Source organism: Acipenser ruthenus, chromosome 36 (genome assembly GCF_902713425.1).
Source record: "Acipenser ruthenus chromosome 36, fAciRut3.2 maternal haplotype, whole genome shotgun sequence".
NCBI lineage: Eukaryota > Metazoa > Chordata > Actinopteri > Acipenseriformes > Acipenseridae > Acipenser > Acipenser ruthenus.
In genome coordinates this window covers 10,346,111-10,360,775 of record NC_081224.1, presented here as the reverse complement: position 1 = coordinate 10,360,775, position 14,665 = coordinate 10,346,111, and the positions used below count along the sequence as shown (strand labels likewise).

Below are 14,665 nucleotides of genomic sequence, written 5' to 3'. Positions count from 1 at the left end.
TAGTTCTGGATGATATTTACACTGTTGAATGGATTAGTTCTGGATGATATTCAGCACTGTTGAATGGATTAGTTCTGGATGATATTCAGCACTGTTGAATGGATTAGTTCTGGATGATATTCAGCACTGTTGAATGGATTAGTTCTGGATGATATTCAGCACTGTTGTGTGCATTAATTCTGGATGATATTCAGCACTGTTGAATGGAGTAGTTCTGGATGATATTCAGCACTGTTGAATGGATTAGTTCTGGATGATATTTACACTGTTGAATGGATTAGTTCTGGATGATATTCAGCACTGTTGAATGGATTAGTTCTGGATGATATTCAGCACTGTTGTGTGCATTAATTCTGGATGATATTCAGCACTGTTGAATGGATTAGTTCTGGATGATATTCAGCACTGTTGAATGGATTAGTTCTGGATGATATTTACACTGTTGAATGGATTAGTTCTGGATGATATTCAGCACTGTTGCATGGATTAGTTCTGGATGATATTCAGCACTGTTGAATGGATTAGTTCTGGATGATGTTCAGCACTGTTGCATGGATTAGTTCTGGATGATATTCAGCACTGTTGAATGGATTAGTTCTGGATGATATTCAGCACTGCTGAATGGATTAGTTCTGGATGATGTTCAGCACTGTTGCGTGGATTAGTTCTGGATGATATTCAGCACTGTTGAATGGATTAGTTCTGGATGATATTCAGCACTGTTGAATGGATTAGTTCTGGATGATATTCAGCACTGTTGAATGGATTAGTTCTGGATGATATTCAGCACTGTTGAATGGATTAGTTCTGGATGATATTCAGCACTGTTGCATGGATTAGTTCTGGATGATATTTTAATGGCAGACAACTTTCCAAGAACATTCCCTTTTTTCGTAGGTGACTTTTTTAAAACAATTGTGAAATGACCAAGGAAGTAAAACAAAAAAATGGGACTTATGTAGCCTAGTGTAGTAGCAGATACCATTACTGAAAACACATGTTTAATATAGCACATGCCTCTTTTAAACCTGGGCATTTGTACCAGATCAGACTGATGTTATTATATTAGCTGCAAATCCCTTTATTGGTGTGAGTAATATAAAACACAGGGTCCATTACAGCAGCATGCACATCGAAACCTGGGTTAGTCTAACTGTCAGTGTGGAAAAGCAGGGTTAATAACAGTGATAGCTACCTCCGAGGCAGGCTGGAATAAAGCTCCACTTCAACTGATCTGCAAAGCAAGAGAGACACAGGGGCTGCAGTCACACAGCAATGCAGGCAGAGACAGAGACAGAGACAGAGGCAGGACAGGGGGGCAGAGCAGAGGACAGTGTGGAAGAGAAGAGCAGACAGACCCTAGCGTGTCTTTAGTGCCGCACCAGCCAGCCGAAATCACCTTGCAGTTTGCACCTTGCACCTCCAGGGCTTCAGCAACGACCTCCAGTTCAGAATAGTATTTATACGATCAGGAGCCAGCATCGTATTGTATTACATTTTTTTTCTTACATTATTAAACTTTGAGCAAACGTTTGTCAGCCCCACATTCTACTGGAATCAGAACAGGAAAACCTCACGGAGTGGAACCTGTGTTCCGTACCTGGTGGATGGCGGTGACGTTATTGAGCGTCGCCCCAGTGCGACCTGGTTTATGTTGTAGTAGCCCGGACTGTCCAGGTCGGCCAGGGAGAAATTAGGACCTGATGCTGTGGCAACAGGGGCTGCAAAAAAAAAAACAATACTGAGTAAAAAATAACATCACAGTTACGAATCATGAACAGCTCCATACTCTCCATTTTAACCATCTGAGCATACTGTAGCTAAGTGACACTTTTTTTTATTTAAAATAAGTGAAGAAAACCCTTCTAGACGTTTCCCAAAGTAAAAGCACAGCTAAGTGTAATAAAGTATAGTGGAAGGATCGCACAGCACAGAGAGGTATGACAAACCACTGGAAAGGCTGCTAAACTACCACGGAAAACTTTTAGAAGTCTTGATCACACATGCTGTTGTCTGTTCCTCTGTGTTCCAGTGTGGTTTGACCATCTTTGGTCTTTGCACAAGTTCTACACAGCTTGCCATGGCACAGTACAGCCTGTGCAGTACAGAGCTCTCTCTCCACAGCCCCTAACACATCCCTTTCATCTGCTCAGCGCTCCGTTCTTTAAAATACATAAATCAACTGGGAAAGACATTTCTCAACAAATCTATCGAGAAGCAAACAGTACAAGCAAACAGTACAGCAAACATGGGTCTGCAACTACATTAGGGATCTCAATCTGTTAAACTTTCACTTCTGAGGTCATTTAACCTCAGCATCGTCTTCAGGGTGGTGTTACTGGACAGTGTTGTGTTGATGTGTGAGCTGTAACGCAGCGATCCCCTCCAAAGGGCAGACTTACTCTGAGACACTCTGACCAGCTCTGTCACGTTCCACACTCCGGACGTCACAAAGCAGTCCTGGAAATTCAAGTGCCCTGAAAGAAGTGAGGAGGCCCATCAGCACATGCCAGGGAACAGTCAACCGGCACAATTTTCATTTGAAATAAGACAGAAAGCCGTCCCGGCAGTAAAGGGTCTGAGAGTGAACTCACCATTCGGGGGGGGCTTGATGTCTGCGTCTCCTTGCTGGTTTGTACTCTCTGATTGTCCGGATTCTGAAACAACAACAAGACATTGTGATTAGTACACTGCTTCTCCTGCGGCCATATTCACCACCTCGGAGTCAGCTCTCATCAGAGCCACACTGCTTCCCCTCCCTTCCAGTCCCTCCTCAGCTCCACTAGAGCCACACTGCTTCCCCTCCCTTCCAGTCCCTCCTCAGCTCCACTAGAGCCACACTGCTTCCCTCCCTCCCAGTCCCTCCTCAGCGCCACTAGAGCCACACTGCTTCCCTCCCTCCCAGTCCCTCCTCAGCTCCACTAGAGCCACACTGCTTCCCTCCCTCCCAGTCCCTCCTCAGCTCCACTAGAGCCACACTGCTTCCCTTCCTCCCAGTCCCTCCTCAGCTCCACTAGAGCCACACTGCTTCCCTCCCTCCCAGTCCCTCCTCAGCTCCACTAGAGCCACACTGCTTCCCTCCCTCCCAGTCCCTCAGCTCTAACCACTAGAGCCACACTGCTTCCCTCCCTCCCAGTCCCTCCTCAGCGCCACTAGAGCCACACTGCTTCCCTCCCTCCCAGTCCCTCCTCAGCTCCACTAGAGCCACACTGCTTCCCTCCCTCCCAGTCCCTCCTCAGCTCCACTAGAGCCACACTGCTTCCCTCCCTCCCAGTCCCTCCTCAGCTCCACTAGAGCCACACTGCTTCCCTCCCTCCCAGTCCCTCCTCAGCTCCACTAGAGCCACACTGCTTCCCTCCCTCCCAGTCCCTCCTCAGCTCCACTAGAGCCACACTGCTTCCCTCCCTCCCAGTCCCTCCTCAGCTCCACTAGAGCCACACTGCTTCCCTCCCTCCCTCCCAGTCCCTCCTCAGCTCCACTAGAGCCATGCTGCTTCCCTCCCTCCCAGTCCCTCCTCAGCTCCACTAGAGCCACACTGCTTCCCTCCCTCCCTCCCAGTCACTCCTCAGCTTCACTAGAGCCACACTGCTTCCCTCCCTCCCAGTCCCTCCTCAGCTCCACTAGAGCCACACTGCTTCCCTCCCTCCCAGTCCCTCCTCAGCTCTACCCAATAGAGCACAGCGAGCAAGCCAAGGCAAACAGTGTGCCTTGTAATGCAGTGATTTAACATTCCCAACGTGTATCACTTCCCTCTCACCCCTAAACCTGTTTAACGCCTCCTCATTAGCGGTGGATTGAGACTGTGTAAACTGAAGATCACCTCCCCCTCCGGGTGTGAGAAGGAGAGAGCAGGGTGCTAGAAGTGGGGGGAACCGTCTCTCTCGCTGGAAACACCAGAGAGCAGAAAAGTCTTGTAACCATCCCATCAAGGGCCTGTTCCTTCACAGCCTGGGGAAGCCTATTTTAATAGGACACAATCTCACTGTGTTTTGAATGTTGTGTTTTGGTGGCTAGTACTTCACCTGCTATAGTCACTTATAACTAGGCTTCTGTTTATGCTCTCCTGTCCTACTCCCTGCTCTGAGTAGGAGTGACTTGGTTGAACTTTACACCGCTTAGAAAAGTACCACAATACATTTCTCTGTGAAAAAATCAGCACGCACGCTGTATTTCCGTAATTTGATACATTACGTTTAGACTGCTCCCAAAATTAGAGTGAGTTATCATATTAATATCAGGTCGATGCCAGTTACAAATGCTCCAGTTACAAAGTAGCCTGTCCTGAAATGAGCACAATGGCACTGAATAGATTGATTAAGAGATGTGTTTATGCATTCAGCAAATTATTACCAAGCAAGACGACAAATGCAAAACAGCAGACCTTCAGTCTGTCAACGATACCTGGTCGCTAGCTATGCGAGTCACAGCAGGGAGAACAGGGTGATTAAATCGATCAGCGAATCACTCAAAACAAAACGTCCACAGTCCAGTCTCCTGTGACAGGGGTGCGAGACTGGCAAAGTGTTTGCACAGCTCTGGACTCAGCGCTGGCATGCATGGGTCTGTTAGGCAGGCTTGTGTGACTCACACCTGTCAGGGATTGTGTCTCCTGTCGCTGAGGTGAGAGGAGGTTAAAAGCTCTATTACCACGAATGCAGAGGAGCCCGGCTCTTTTGCACAGCGGTTAAGATGCTCGCTTTGTGAAGGCACTAGCCAAAAACATTTGCTGTTTGTCCACTTGAACAAAACAAAACGGATCAATTATGGCTCATGCCTCTTTTAGTGTACACTGACGAAGGCACAAGCAAAACGTTTGTGCCTACTGGACTTTTACTTAAAACAGTATACCAAACACACACACACACACACACACACACACACACACACACACACACAAATAAAGAAACTGGCATTTTCCACAGAAAATTTTGATAGTAAAAAGTTTTGAGAACCTAAAATGGTGAATATCATGCAGTCTTTTAGACTGTAGTTTCCCAAATTATAACTAGTGAGCTCAAGTTTTGGGAAAAGGCACCATTTTAACAAAGCAGGACAGCCTGGGTTTGAAACGCAGACTCTCCCTGCTCCCTGTCCTGGGTTTGAAACGCAGACTCTCCCTGCTCCCTGTCCTGGGTTTGAAACGCAGACTCTCCCTGCACGCTGTCCTGGGTTTGAAACGCAGACTCTCCCTGCACGCTGTCCTGGGTTTGAAACGCAGACTCTCCCTGCACGCTGTCCTGGGTTTGAAACGCAGACTCTCCCTGCACGCTGTCCTGGGTTTGAAACGCAGACTCTCCCTGCTCCCTGTCCTGGGTTTGAAGCGCGCACTCTCCCACACCATATTAGGAGTGGTTCATGCAGCTATAAAGGAAGAACAATTTATTTAAGATCAAACTCCGGGCTCTTGATAATTTTAATAATGTACTTAATTGCAGGTTTCAAGCCTTGATTACAAAAGCTGCATTTGGTTTACATTGCGGACCCCGGACGCTAAGAGTCCCCCTTTTCAAACTGTGGAGGGGACACAGGGGAACCCCCCCTCTCTCTCTCTCTCTCTCACTCTTTCTCTCTCTCCACTGCCGCCCGCTCTCTCACTCACATTCAATCTCTCTCTCTGTGGAATCCTGGCAGCCATCTTAGTGCTTGGCAGCCATCTTAGTGTTTGGCGGAACCCTTGCATTCCTGCAAGCTGACAGGCAGATAGAGTGAGCTCTGAACCAGCCAGCTCTCAGGAACACACTAACACAGAGAGAGACAGAGAGGGGAGAGGGGAGAGGGGAGAGGGGAGAGGGGAGGAAATAGGAGAGGAGAGAGGAGAGGGGAGAGGAGAGAGGAGAGGGAATGGGAGAGGGGAGAGGAGAGAGGAGAGGGGAGAAGGGAGAGGAGAGAGAAGAGAGGGGTGAGGAGAGGAGAGAGGGGAGAGGAGAGAGGAGAGAGGAGAGAGGGGCGAGGAGAGAGGAGAGAGGGGCGAGGAGAGAGGGGCGAGGAGAGAGGAGAGAGGGGCGAGCAGCAAGGGGAGAGGGGAAAGGAGAGAGGAGAGAGGAGAGAGGGGAGAGGAGGACGCGAGATGAGAGAGGGGAGAGGAGAGAGGAGAGGGAATGGGAGAGGGGCGAGGAGAGAGAGGAGAGGGAATGGGAGAGGAGAGAGGGAATGGGAGAGGAGAGGAGAGAGAGCGCAGAGGGTAGAGGAGAGGGAGTGTCTCATGACCCCTGATATGGCAGCCATCTCAGATCACTGATGAAAATGAAGGACACCGTTAGATTTTGCCTGGTTTATGAGACGTCAGCAGCAGTACAATAGGTGAGGAAACAGCAGGTTTACAAATTCATACCAGCTCCCCTCCAGAGGATGCTGAATCAGTAAGCCTGGTAAACAGCGACCTCACCAGAAGAATGCACACCGCACACAAGAGGAGGCAGAGCCGGGTAAGTTTGGTATAACGCTGCCTGCCATAGAGATCTGCAATGTAGGTCAGTCAAAGTGTCTTTATAGTAAGCACTAGCTCCATCTAGTGCACAAGCAGGGTATTGCCAGCAAAACAAAGTGGCGGGCTACTAGATGGCACTGGCACTTGGAAATAGACACTGTGGCGGATCTAGCCTGTGTTACACATGTCTGTGGCAGCTCCTGAACTCAGACGATACCCGAGTCACTGCAACCAGAACCACTCCGAACGAGAAGAAACATCAGGGAAATAAAAACTGAAGCAAATGAATTCTGAAGCTGTTTACTGTGTAACCAGGGTCAGGGGGGTCAGCTCCTGTCTTTTCACTTCAATTCCAATTCCCATTCCTTCGAAGAAGGCTGTGAAAACACGGTGTAAAAGATCAGGCGTTCGAGAAGCAGCAAGATCCTCCACGAAACTGGAAACTCCAGCCACTGCTCGATTTCTGCTGATAACTAGCGGCCTCGTCAATCTGTCTAGCGATAATGATTACGTTGCAAAATTGTTTGAATACTGGAAATCAATAAAAGGAAACCTGCTCAGTTCTGCTTGTTGTGGGCACTCCTTCGCACAGAGAAATACCTCGCAGAGTTTCCTTCTAAGATGGAATGTTGCGAAACCCGCAGCTCTGATTGGCTGAGAGTGATTAAAATTCCTTCGAAGAACAGAAATTAAAGCGCCGCGCCTTTAATAAAAGTGCTAGAGTCGGCCACAACCCTTTTAGACTCTCTCCCCCCCCCCCCACCCCAGTAGCTTTGGCACGGATCTTCAATCATTGACACTGTTGTTTTTTTTTTTTAATCACACAAACAGCACCTTATCAAAAAGCAGACAGCTGAATAAAGAGACACAATCCTTCTCTTATCTGTGCTCTGCACCCTCTCCGCACAGCAGCCCGTGCCAGCTCACACACAGAGAGCGCCTTGTTTCACTGTGTGCTGCACTGATCTGCTTATTTACTTGTTTATTGATTGATTGATTGATTGATTGATTGATGCATTTATTTATGTCTTTACTGTTCACGCTGTCTTTCGTTAACCCCACAATGCCCGCTGCCGTGCCGGTGGGATGCGACACACACGATGGTATTTATATGTGTCGTGTGCTTCACTGCGTTACGGATTCTGTTGCTGACGAGCCCGGTTTACAGTGGTTATGACACCCGCTTGTTAAAAATGATCGCGATAATCCCCCTAAATCTTGTTTTAACTCCGGTGGATTGAGATTTGAACTCTAAGCAGCTCCCCCTCTCCCCCCTCTCTCCTTCTTTCTCTCACACGGGGCAGAATTAGTCATTTTCTGATTTCTAATGCAACTGGAATGTAAGTTAATATATATTTCTGAAGCCCATGGCACTTAACAACCCCCCTCAGCATGTCGTAGCTGTGCCGCTGATCCCGTCAGAAACACGTCAATAACGAACTAAAATTAAAAATGGATTCATTTATCCATAGATAAGACCCAGAGTGAAACCTCATGCTCAGATTCATGATTTAACATCCTGAAATGAGAGATAGACTTCAATATGATTTAAAGCTAATTCTGCTTTAAATGTACAAACCTCGCACGATTAAATATCCTATTCAGTTATTCATTTAAAAAGAAAAGTCTAAGAAAATTGAAAAAAATAAATCTAATGTTTCTATTTAAAAGAAGGCTCAGCGAACATCTGTGCGGTAGAGCAGAGGGATTAGAGTTTTTTTAAGCGCATTAGGCATTATAAAAAGGTCCGAATGTTTAGTAACACTGATAAACCTCTTAAGTGAGACCCAGTGGGGAGGGAGTGCTGTGTTATCCAGAGCTCCATTCGTTCCAGCAGGGTGACGAGTCACTGCAGGCAAACACAGCCGCTGATCCATCCAGACAGCTACAGAGCAGGCAGGGCTGATAATACAGGGGTCTGACTCCCGTCTCCACTACAGAGCAGGCAGGGCTGATAATACAGGGGTCCGACTCCCGTCTCCACTACAGAGCAGGCAGGGCTGATAATACAGGGGTCCGACTCCCGTCTCCACTACAGAGCAGGCAGGGCTGATAATACAGGGGTCTGACGCCCGTCTGCACTACAGAGCAGGCAGGGCTGATAATACAGGGGTCTGACTCCCGCCTGCACTACAGAGCAGGCAGGGCTGATAATACAGGGGTCTGACTCCTGTCTGCACTACAGAGCAGGCAGGGCTGATAATACAGGGGTCCGACTCCCGTCTGCACTACAGAGCAGACAGGGCTGATAATACAGGGGTCTGACTCCCGTCTCCACTACAGAGCAGGCAGGGCTGATAATACAGGGGTCTGACTCCCATCTGCACTACAGAGCAGGCAGGGCTGATAATACAGGGGTCTATATATATATATATATACACAATCCTGATACTACTGCTATGAATAATAATCACATCATTATCCCTAATAAATTTGAAAATAAGAATCATTGCAGAGTGCTTGCTGGTGCTGTAGGTCACTTTCACTCCGACAGTGGAGCCAGCCGACAACACAAACCAACCTGCGCTGTGAGGCTCAGCCTGTTCACACACAAGTCTGTGCTACACATGGCAGGTTTCTTACATTTTCTTCTTCTTGTCGTCAGATGGGGTTGCTCCCTGGCAGTCCGCGAGGCCTCCACTGGGTCCTAAAGCCCTCCCTTCCCCTCCTCCTCCTCCTCCTCCTCCTCCCTCTCGTTCTCTCTGCCAGATCTGCTCTGGGGGGGCAGGTGGCTGGTTAAGCTGTCGGCAGGCTGCTGCCCATCTGTGTGCCGTCTGTGTGCCAGGGCTGTGCCAGCCTCTCAGGGGCCCTGGGGACTGGCAGCGGGTAACAGAGCTGGCATGGGCTCATGGCATCGGCAGTCTTTAACCCTGTCGCTCCGAGGGGGCCCCTCTCAGAATAGCAACACAGGAACTCGCTTCATTCAAATTCACACAAAATCACGGAGCGCCGCTAAATAACGATTCGGAAAGACAGCAGTCCTAGAACATGCAGCTCAAAAAACACACAAGCTCTCTTTCTAACCCTTAATAGTAGCTCCTGTGTGCAGCTTTGTGTGATATATAATGAAACGGACAGCTCTCGTGTTAAGTGTCTCTCTTATGATGACAGCAATCATTTTCAAACAGTTCGAGTTCTCAGAGCTGCGCAGTTTCACGGCCCCCTTGCTTCAACATGCCGAGGTGACATCTCTTCCATGAAGGAGGTCTTTCAACACCATCAATTAACTTACAATTGAACAGAATCCTCTTCAAATCAATCCAGTCCACTTGAACCCAACTCGGCATAAAGACTCTGCAAACTCAGAGAGAATAAAGCAGCGAGCGCTTTCCAAAACGACGTCTACATTCACTTTAAAAACACCGACGGCACAGAAATTTAAAAAATAGCTTTGGAACTGGAACTATAATGTTTAATTTCACTGTTATTTATTTATTTATTTATTTATTTATTTATAGTTGTTTAGTTTGTGCGATTTTATTTCATTTTAGGAATACACAGTAAAGCAGCATTTTAAAAGTAACCTGGGGCGACTCCAGCACAAGAATAATGGGACCAGTGATAATGTTGTGAATGCTGACAATACCCAGGGATCCCATTGCTTTACATTCTCTTCAAATACAAACAGAAGTGTAATTACCATGCGGAGCCACCAGGTGGTGCTGTGAGATAAATGCACACACGTAAATAAACAACACACCTTAAAAGAACATTTTTTTTAAGCCCAAAAAGGCGCCTTGACGAAGTCTAGTCTCCTTTTTTTTTTATGAATCCTATGCAATTTTACTTATCTTAAGCTTGATTCGTTTTCTGATTTGCCTCCATTGTTTTTAACGAGAATACCATCTTTAATAACATATCAAACTCTGAAGTTGTTTTTTAAAAAAAAAGGGATGCAAAGTTGAGAAAACGACCTTAAAAAACGACCAGGGCCTGCATAGGATTTGATACACATGGGTAGGAAAAAAAAAAGAATGGGGCAACCGACAGTATTTGCAACCCTACGCTAGTTCCATTAAAGACAGAACTTCTATTGCGACTTCCATTCCTGGCAGTCAAAATTATAGGCCTCTGAGCTTCGAACCCAGGCCGCTGGGGGTCAAAGGGGCCAGGAAGCCAGTTAAAAAGGCTCAGCTGCCTGTGCCACTTTTGAATCCTCCCTCACACGCAGATCACAGACAATCTGCAGGCGATGACAGGCCGCCTTCAGATTGCTCTTTGCCCATCTGGAAGGCTGCCAAGACTGCACTGAGAGCAATGTATCTGCAGCTCCGTATAGGAAACGTATATGAGTCAACTTTCCATGCAGGTCAAACCAGGACACGGGTCTGTGAGGCCTGTTATATAACACTATTCATTGCTGTTTCCCCTTGAGCTAAATAAACCTGCCGAAGCCTGGCTTTGCTGTGCACTTCCACAGCAGCGAGACTTGATTTACAGGGCAGCCGGTGAAAAACACTTCCTCTCCTAGGCTAGCAAGCCAATCGCACAGCGCGACGCTCGCTCTTGTGGGATAAAGTGGGATTAAGAGGTTGTTTAAGGCAACGAGTTTTAGTTTTTTGTTGCCCGAAACTGTTTGCAGACAGTAGTGTCTTCCAAGGCCTTGCAAACAGGGAGGTGTCAAAACTGGCTTTACCAGTTCACTGATATGCCTGGGAGGGTTGTATTACAGCTGGCAAAACAAGACTGCTCCAGTAATATCTGAATCTTGTCGTTTGTAATGAAGTGGTTGCAATTCCCGGGCGGTGGGCTATTAATACCTGGAGTATTTTCTTTTGAAATATTGTCTTGAAGAGGAAGTAGCTTCACATTTTTCGTAGTTTCTGGCAGGCTTGAGGCATGGAGACTGAACTGCTCCCTCCCTCACCCCCTAAGAGAAAGGGTGCTCCCTCCAGTCTAGGGCAGGCTTGAGGCATGGAGACTGAACTGCTCCCTCCCTCACCCCCTAAGAGAAAGGGTGCTCCCTCCAGTCTAGGGCAGGCTTGAGGCATGGAGACTGAACTGCTCCCTCCCTCACCCCCTAAGAGAAAGGGTGCTCCCTCCAGTCCAGGGCAGGGCAGGCTTGAGGCATGGAGACTGAACTGCTCCCTCCCTCACCCCCTAAGAGAAAGGGTGCTCCCTCCAGTCCAGTCCAGGGCAGGCTTGAGGAATGGAGACTGAACTGCTCCCTCCCTCACCCCCTAACAGAAAGGAATACCTTAAGGTGAATTGATTTTTGCCAGACTATTTAGACCCTTTAAGAAGAAACCCTCATTATATATTGCAAAAAAAAAAAAAAAAACTCTCCCACAGGAAATAAATGAAGAAATATTGCTTTAGTATAACTATAACTTTATTTACATCGGCGCCAGCCTGACGAAATGAACCCATCTAGGTTTTGTTTTATTGCCGAGGCCCGCGCCACACATTAATGAATACCAGTGCTAGGTGGCACAGCAGGGGCACGAGATCGCTGCTCCACCTGGTGCTTTAGCAGCCTGTGGGGGCAATGCAAGCATTCTGAGGCAGTGTCTCTGCAGGCTTCACAAGAACCATGGAAATAAACGCTGCACTGCAGCAGAAGCAAAAACGAGACGCTTTGTTCTGTTAAAAACACCCAACGGCACGCAAGAGGCGTGCTAACAGTTTAGAGAAACATTTCAACACTAGTGGAAACATTTCGAATTTAAACACAGGGGTCGTCTTGGTGTTTGCATAGTATTAAGTGCACAGTATGTGCCCATTTGTTCCTGTTCTTGTCAGTATGCTGGTAAATTTTACACAAATACATGCTGCTCTGATTTCTAAAAAAAACTGGTCTTGTAAAGGCGTTTCTGATTTAAATTGACTCTCCGTTTCTAAACGGTTCATTTTCAGGCTCACAACATACTGCAGTAAATCACCTTTTAGACTGTGCATGTACAGCTGTGGCCAAAAGTTTCGCAACGCCTAGAATTTTAGGATTGAGGCATTATTTAAAAAAAAAAAAAAAAAAAATATATGAACACAATGCATATGTCACATTTTTCAATTTTTTTTTCATTACAAAGCGGTTTGTAATTCAATATGTTAAGGTCACATTATTCAGCAGGTTTCATTCGACTTCATGAAGCAAAATGTGTTCATTCTATAGGGGGATGCAAAACCCGTACAGTCATGAACGCGTGATGAAGGGAGCCTGTGCAGCGACTGCCTCGCGGGGCTCCAGCCATGCTGCCCCACACAGGGGCTTTCCCAGCCTTGCCCTCACACAGCCTGGCTGTGCTGGAGTCCACACTGAGCTCTGGTGAGTGTTCTCATGTGACGACGGGGAGACTGGACAGTGCCAGAGAGTATCAGGGAGGAGGGAGCTGTGGGAACACAGCACGCTGCCAACAAGAAAAAACAGACACAAGAAAAACTTGGCAGGGGCTGTCGCTCGAGCCCAGACTGGCAGAGAGGGGGAGGGGTCTGGAGACGCGGAGATCCAGCATGCTGTTCAAACTCACCTCTCTGGAGGTCAACCAATCACAGCGCGTCGACAGAAAACACCAGGAAGCTGTTGTTACAAGGTTTAGCTGCTGGAGGCGCTGATGTGTTAAAACAGCATGTTGGTCCTGTGATATTACAAATGTCAATCATATTTTGTGACCTCTTAATAAACCAATTTAATTAAATAAATACATAAATAAAATAACTATAGTGTAGCATTTGGAGAGCTACAAGTCTATGTTATTTTTTTGATTACTTGTTAGTTATACAAAGAGTTTGAAGCGAACAGAACAACGCCATGAATCTCACATGTGTGCTTTCAAAAGAAACACAGGGATTTGATTATTTTTTGTATTTTTTAAAACGCATCTCATCCTACACTGGGATAAAGAAAGTTCTCAGTTTGCTTGCCTTGTTTTCAGAAAGTCTCTTGCTGTTTCACTCCTTGGTCATTTCACTTCAGTGGTGTCTTTGGGGGTCAAACCATGTTATTGGCTGCAAGCACGTCAGTCCGTAGGAGAAGCAGCTGATTGGTTAGTGACAGGAAAGGAGCCAGTGAAGGGGAGGGGTCAATGTCAGCCTCCAGGTGACTAAGGAAGTTCGACACTAACGAAAGCACTGCATGCAAACAGACTTCTTTAACCTACTGTAGTACCAAAGTAATAAAAAAAACATGTTTACTTGAACATCTATCTTGTTCAAAACTGCACATGTGACACCTAGACAGGTAGACAAAATGATTCTGTTAGCTACTGTACATGCACTTGAAACAGGAGGCTGGGTTAATGCTGCACAGACACTGGGTGTCACTGTAAGTGCCTGCATGTGTCGACAGCGCATTAACTTGCCTGCTTATTTCTCAAGCTGCTACGTGTGTGTGTCTCTGTGTGTGTGTGTGTGCGCTGAGAAGACAAGCCAATGAGGTTTGAGCTGAAGGTGGGCGGGTGCCAAAGGCGCAGTGTAAATAGCGCCCAGCCTTGCCAAGAGCCCAGGGCAAAGTTCACAGTGTGGCACAGCGCGATTAAGAAGGCTAGACAACAGAATCTCTCACTGATAGAGCTCCTGCAGCCTTTGTTTAATAACCCCTGATACCCACCCCAAGCAAAACCAGGACTTAACACTATAATGGACCACTGCCAGCGCACAAATAACCACCCCATTATTTCTACTCATTTTGCATCAATATGCATCACAATAAATTCTTAGTATTTTAAAGACGAGCTTAACTCGCTCGCCATATCATCTGCAACACCGAATCGATTGCTTATTGACCGGCATGGCTTTTAGGTGTGCCTCAATGACACAATCCCTGCTGGATTATTAACCCTGGTGCCCTATTCACAGCCTCCTGCAGCTCGCCATCCAGTAACAACCCCACTGTCTCAATGCAAACAACACTCGAGTGTTTATAATGCTACCAACAGGCTCGCTTCCAGTATAGAAGAGTTGACGCATTTCCTGCTGTTCAATATAAAAGTGGTCTCAATGCATCGTTTATTGCTGAGAGGTCAGCAGTCCGACCGTGGGACCTGCAACCCCAGGATGCCAGTTCTTTTTTTGCTAGTTTTTGAAAGATATGAACTAAAAATGGATTTAATAACGCTGATACAAAGTAGGAAAATTTGACATCACGGATTAGCAGCCCATTAAATGGTAATTGTATGAACAGTATCTAACAAAATGAATGAAATAGTGGTTTACAAATACACATACATCCTGACTCTATACAAGACTCAAAATGTCCTTGAGAGAGAGCGAGAGCGAGAGAGAGAGCAAGAGAGAGAGAGA

General features: G+C 46.9%; 1 protein-coding gene across 9 annotated transcripts in view; it reads right to left on the bottom strand.

Moving 5' to 3' along the window:
- Positions 1 to 14,665, bottom strand: part of LOC117966865 (nuclear factor 1 X-type-like) — a 145,328-nt gene that overhangs the window by 30,586 nt on the left and 100,077 nt on the right. For 6 of the 9 annotated variants that reach the window (XM_059008169.1, XM_059008167.1, XM_059008172.1 and 3 more), the window contains exons 3-6: positions 2,595 to 2,657; positions 2,403 to 2,477; positions 1,601 to 1,721; positions 1,196 to 1,234 (exon numbers count right to left, since the gene is read on the bottom strand). In XM_059008169.1, coding sequence (XP_058864152.1) covers positions 1,196 to 1,234; positions 1,601 to 1,721; positions 2,403 to 2,477; positions 2,595 to 2,657 — 298 coding nt within the window. The remainder of the gene's footprint in view (positions 1 to 1,195; positions 1,235 to 1,600; positions 1,722 to 2,402; positions 2,478 to 2,594; positions 2,658 to 14,665) is intronic. The other 3 variants (XM_059008174.1, XM_059008170.1, XM_059008173.1) reach the window with 1 other exon arrangement.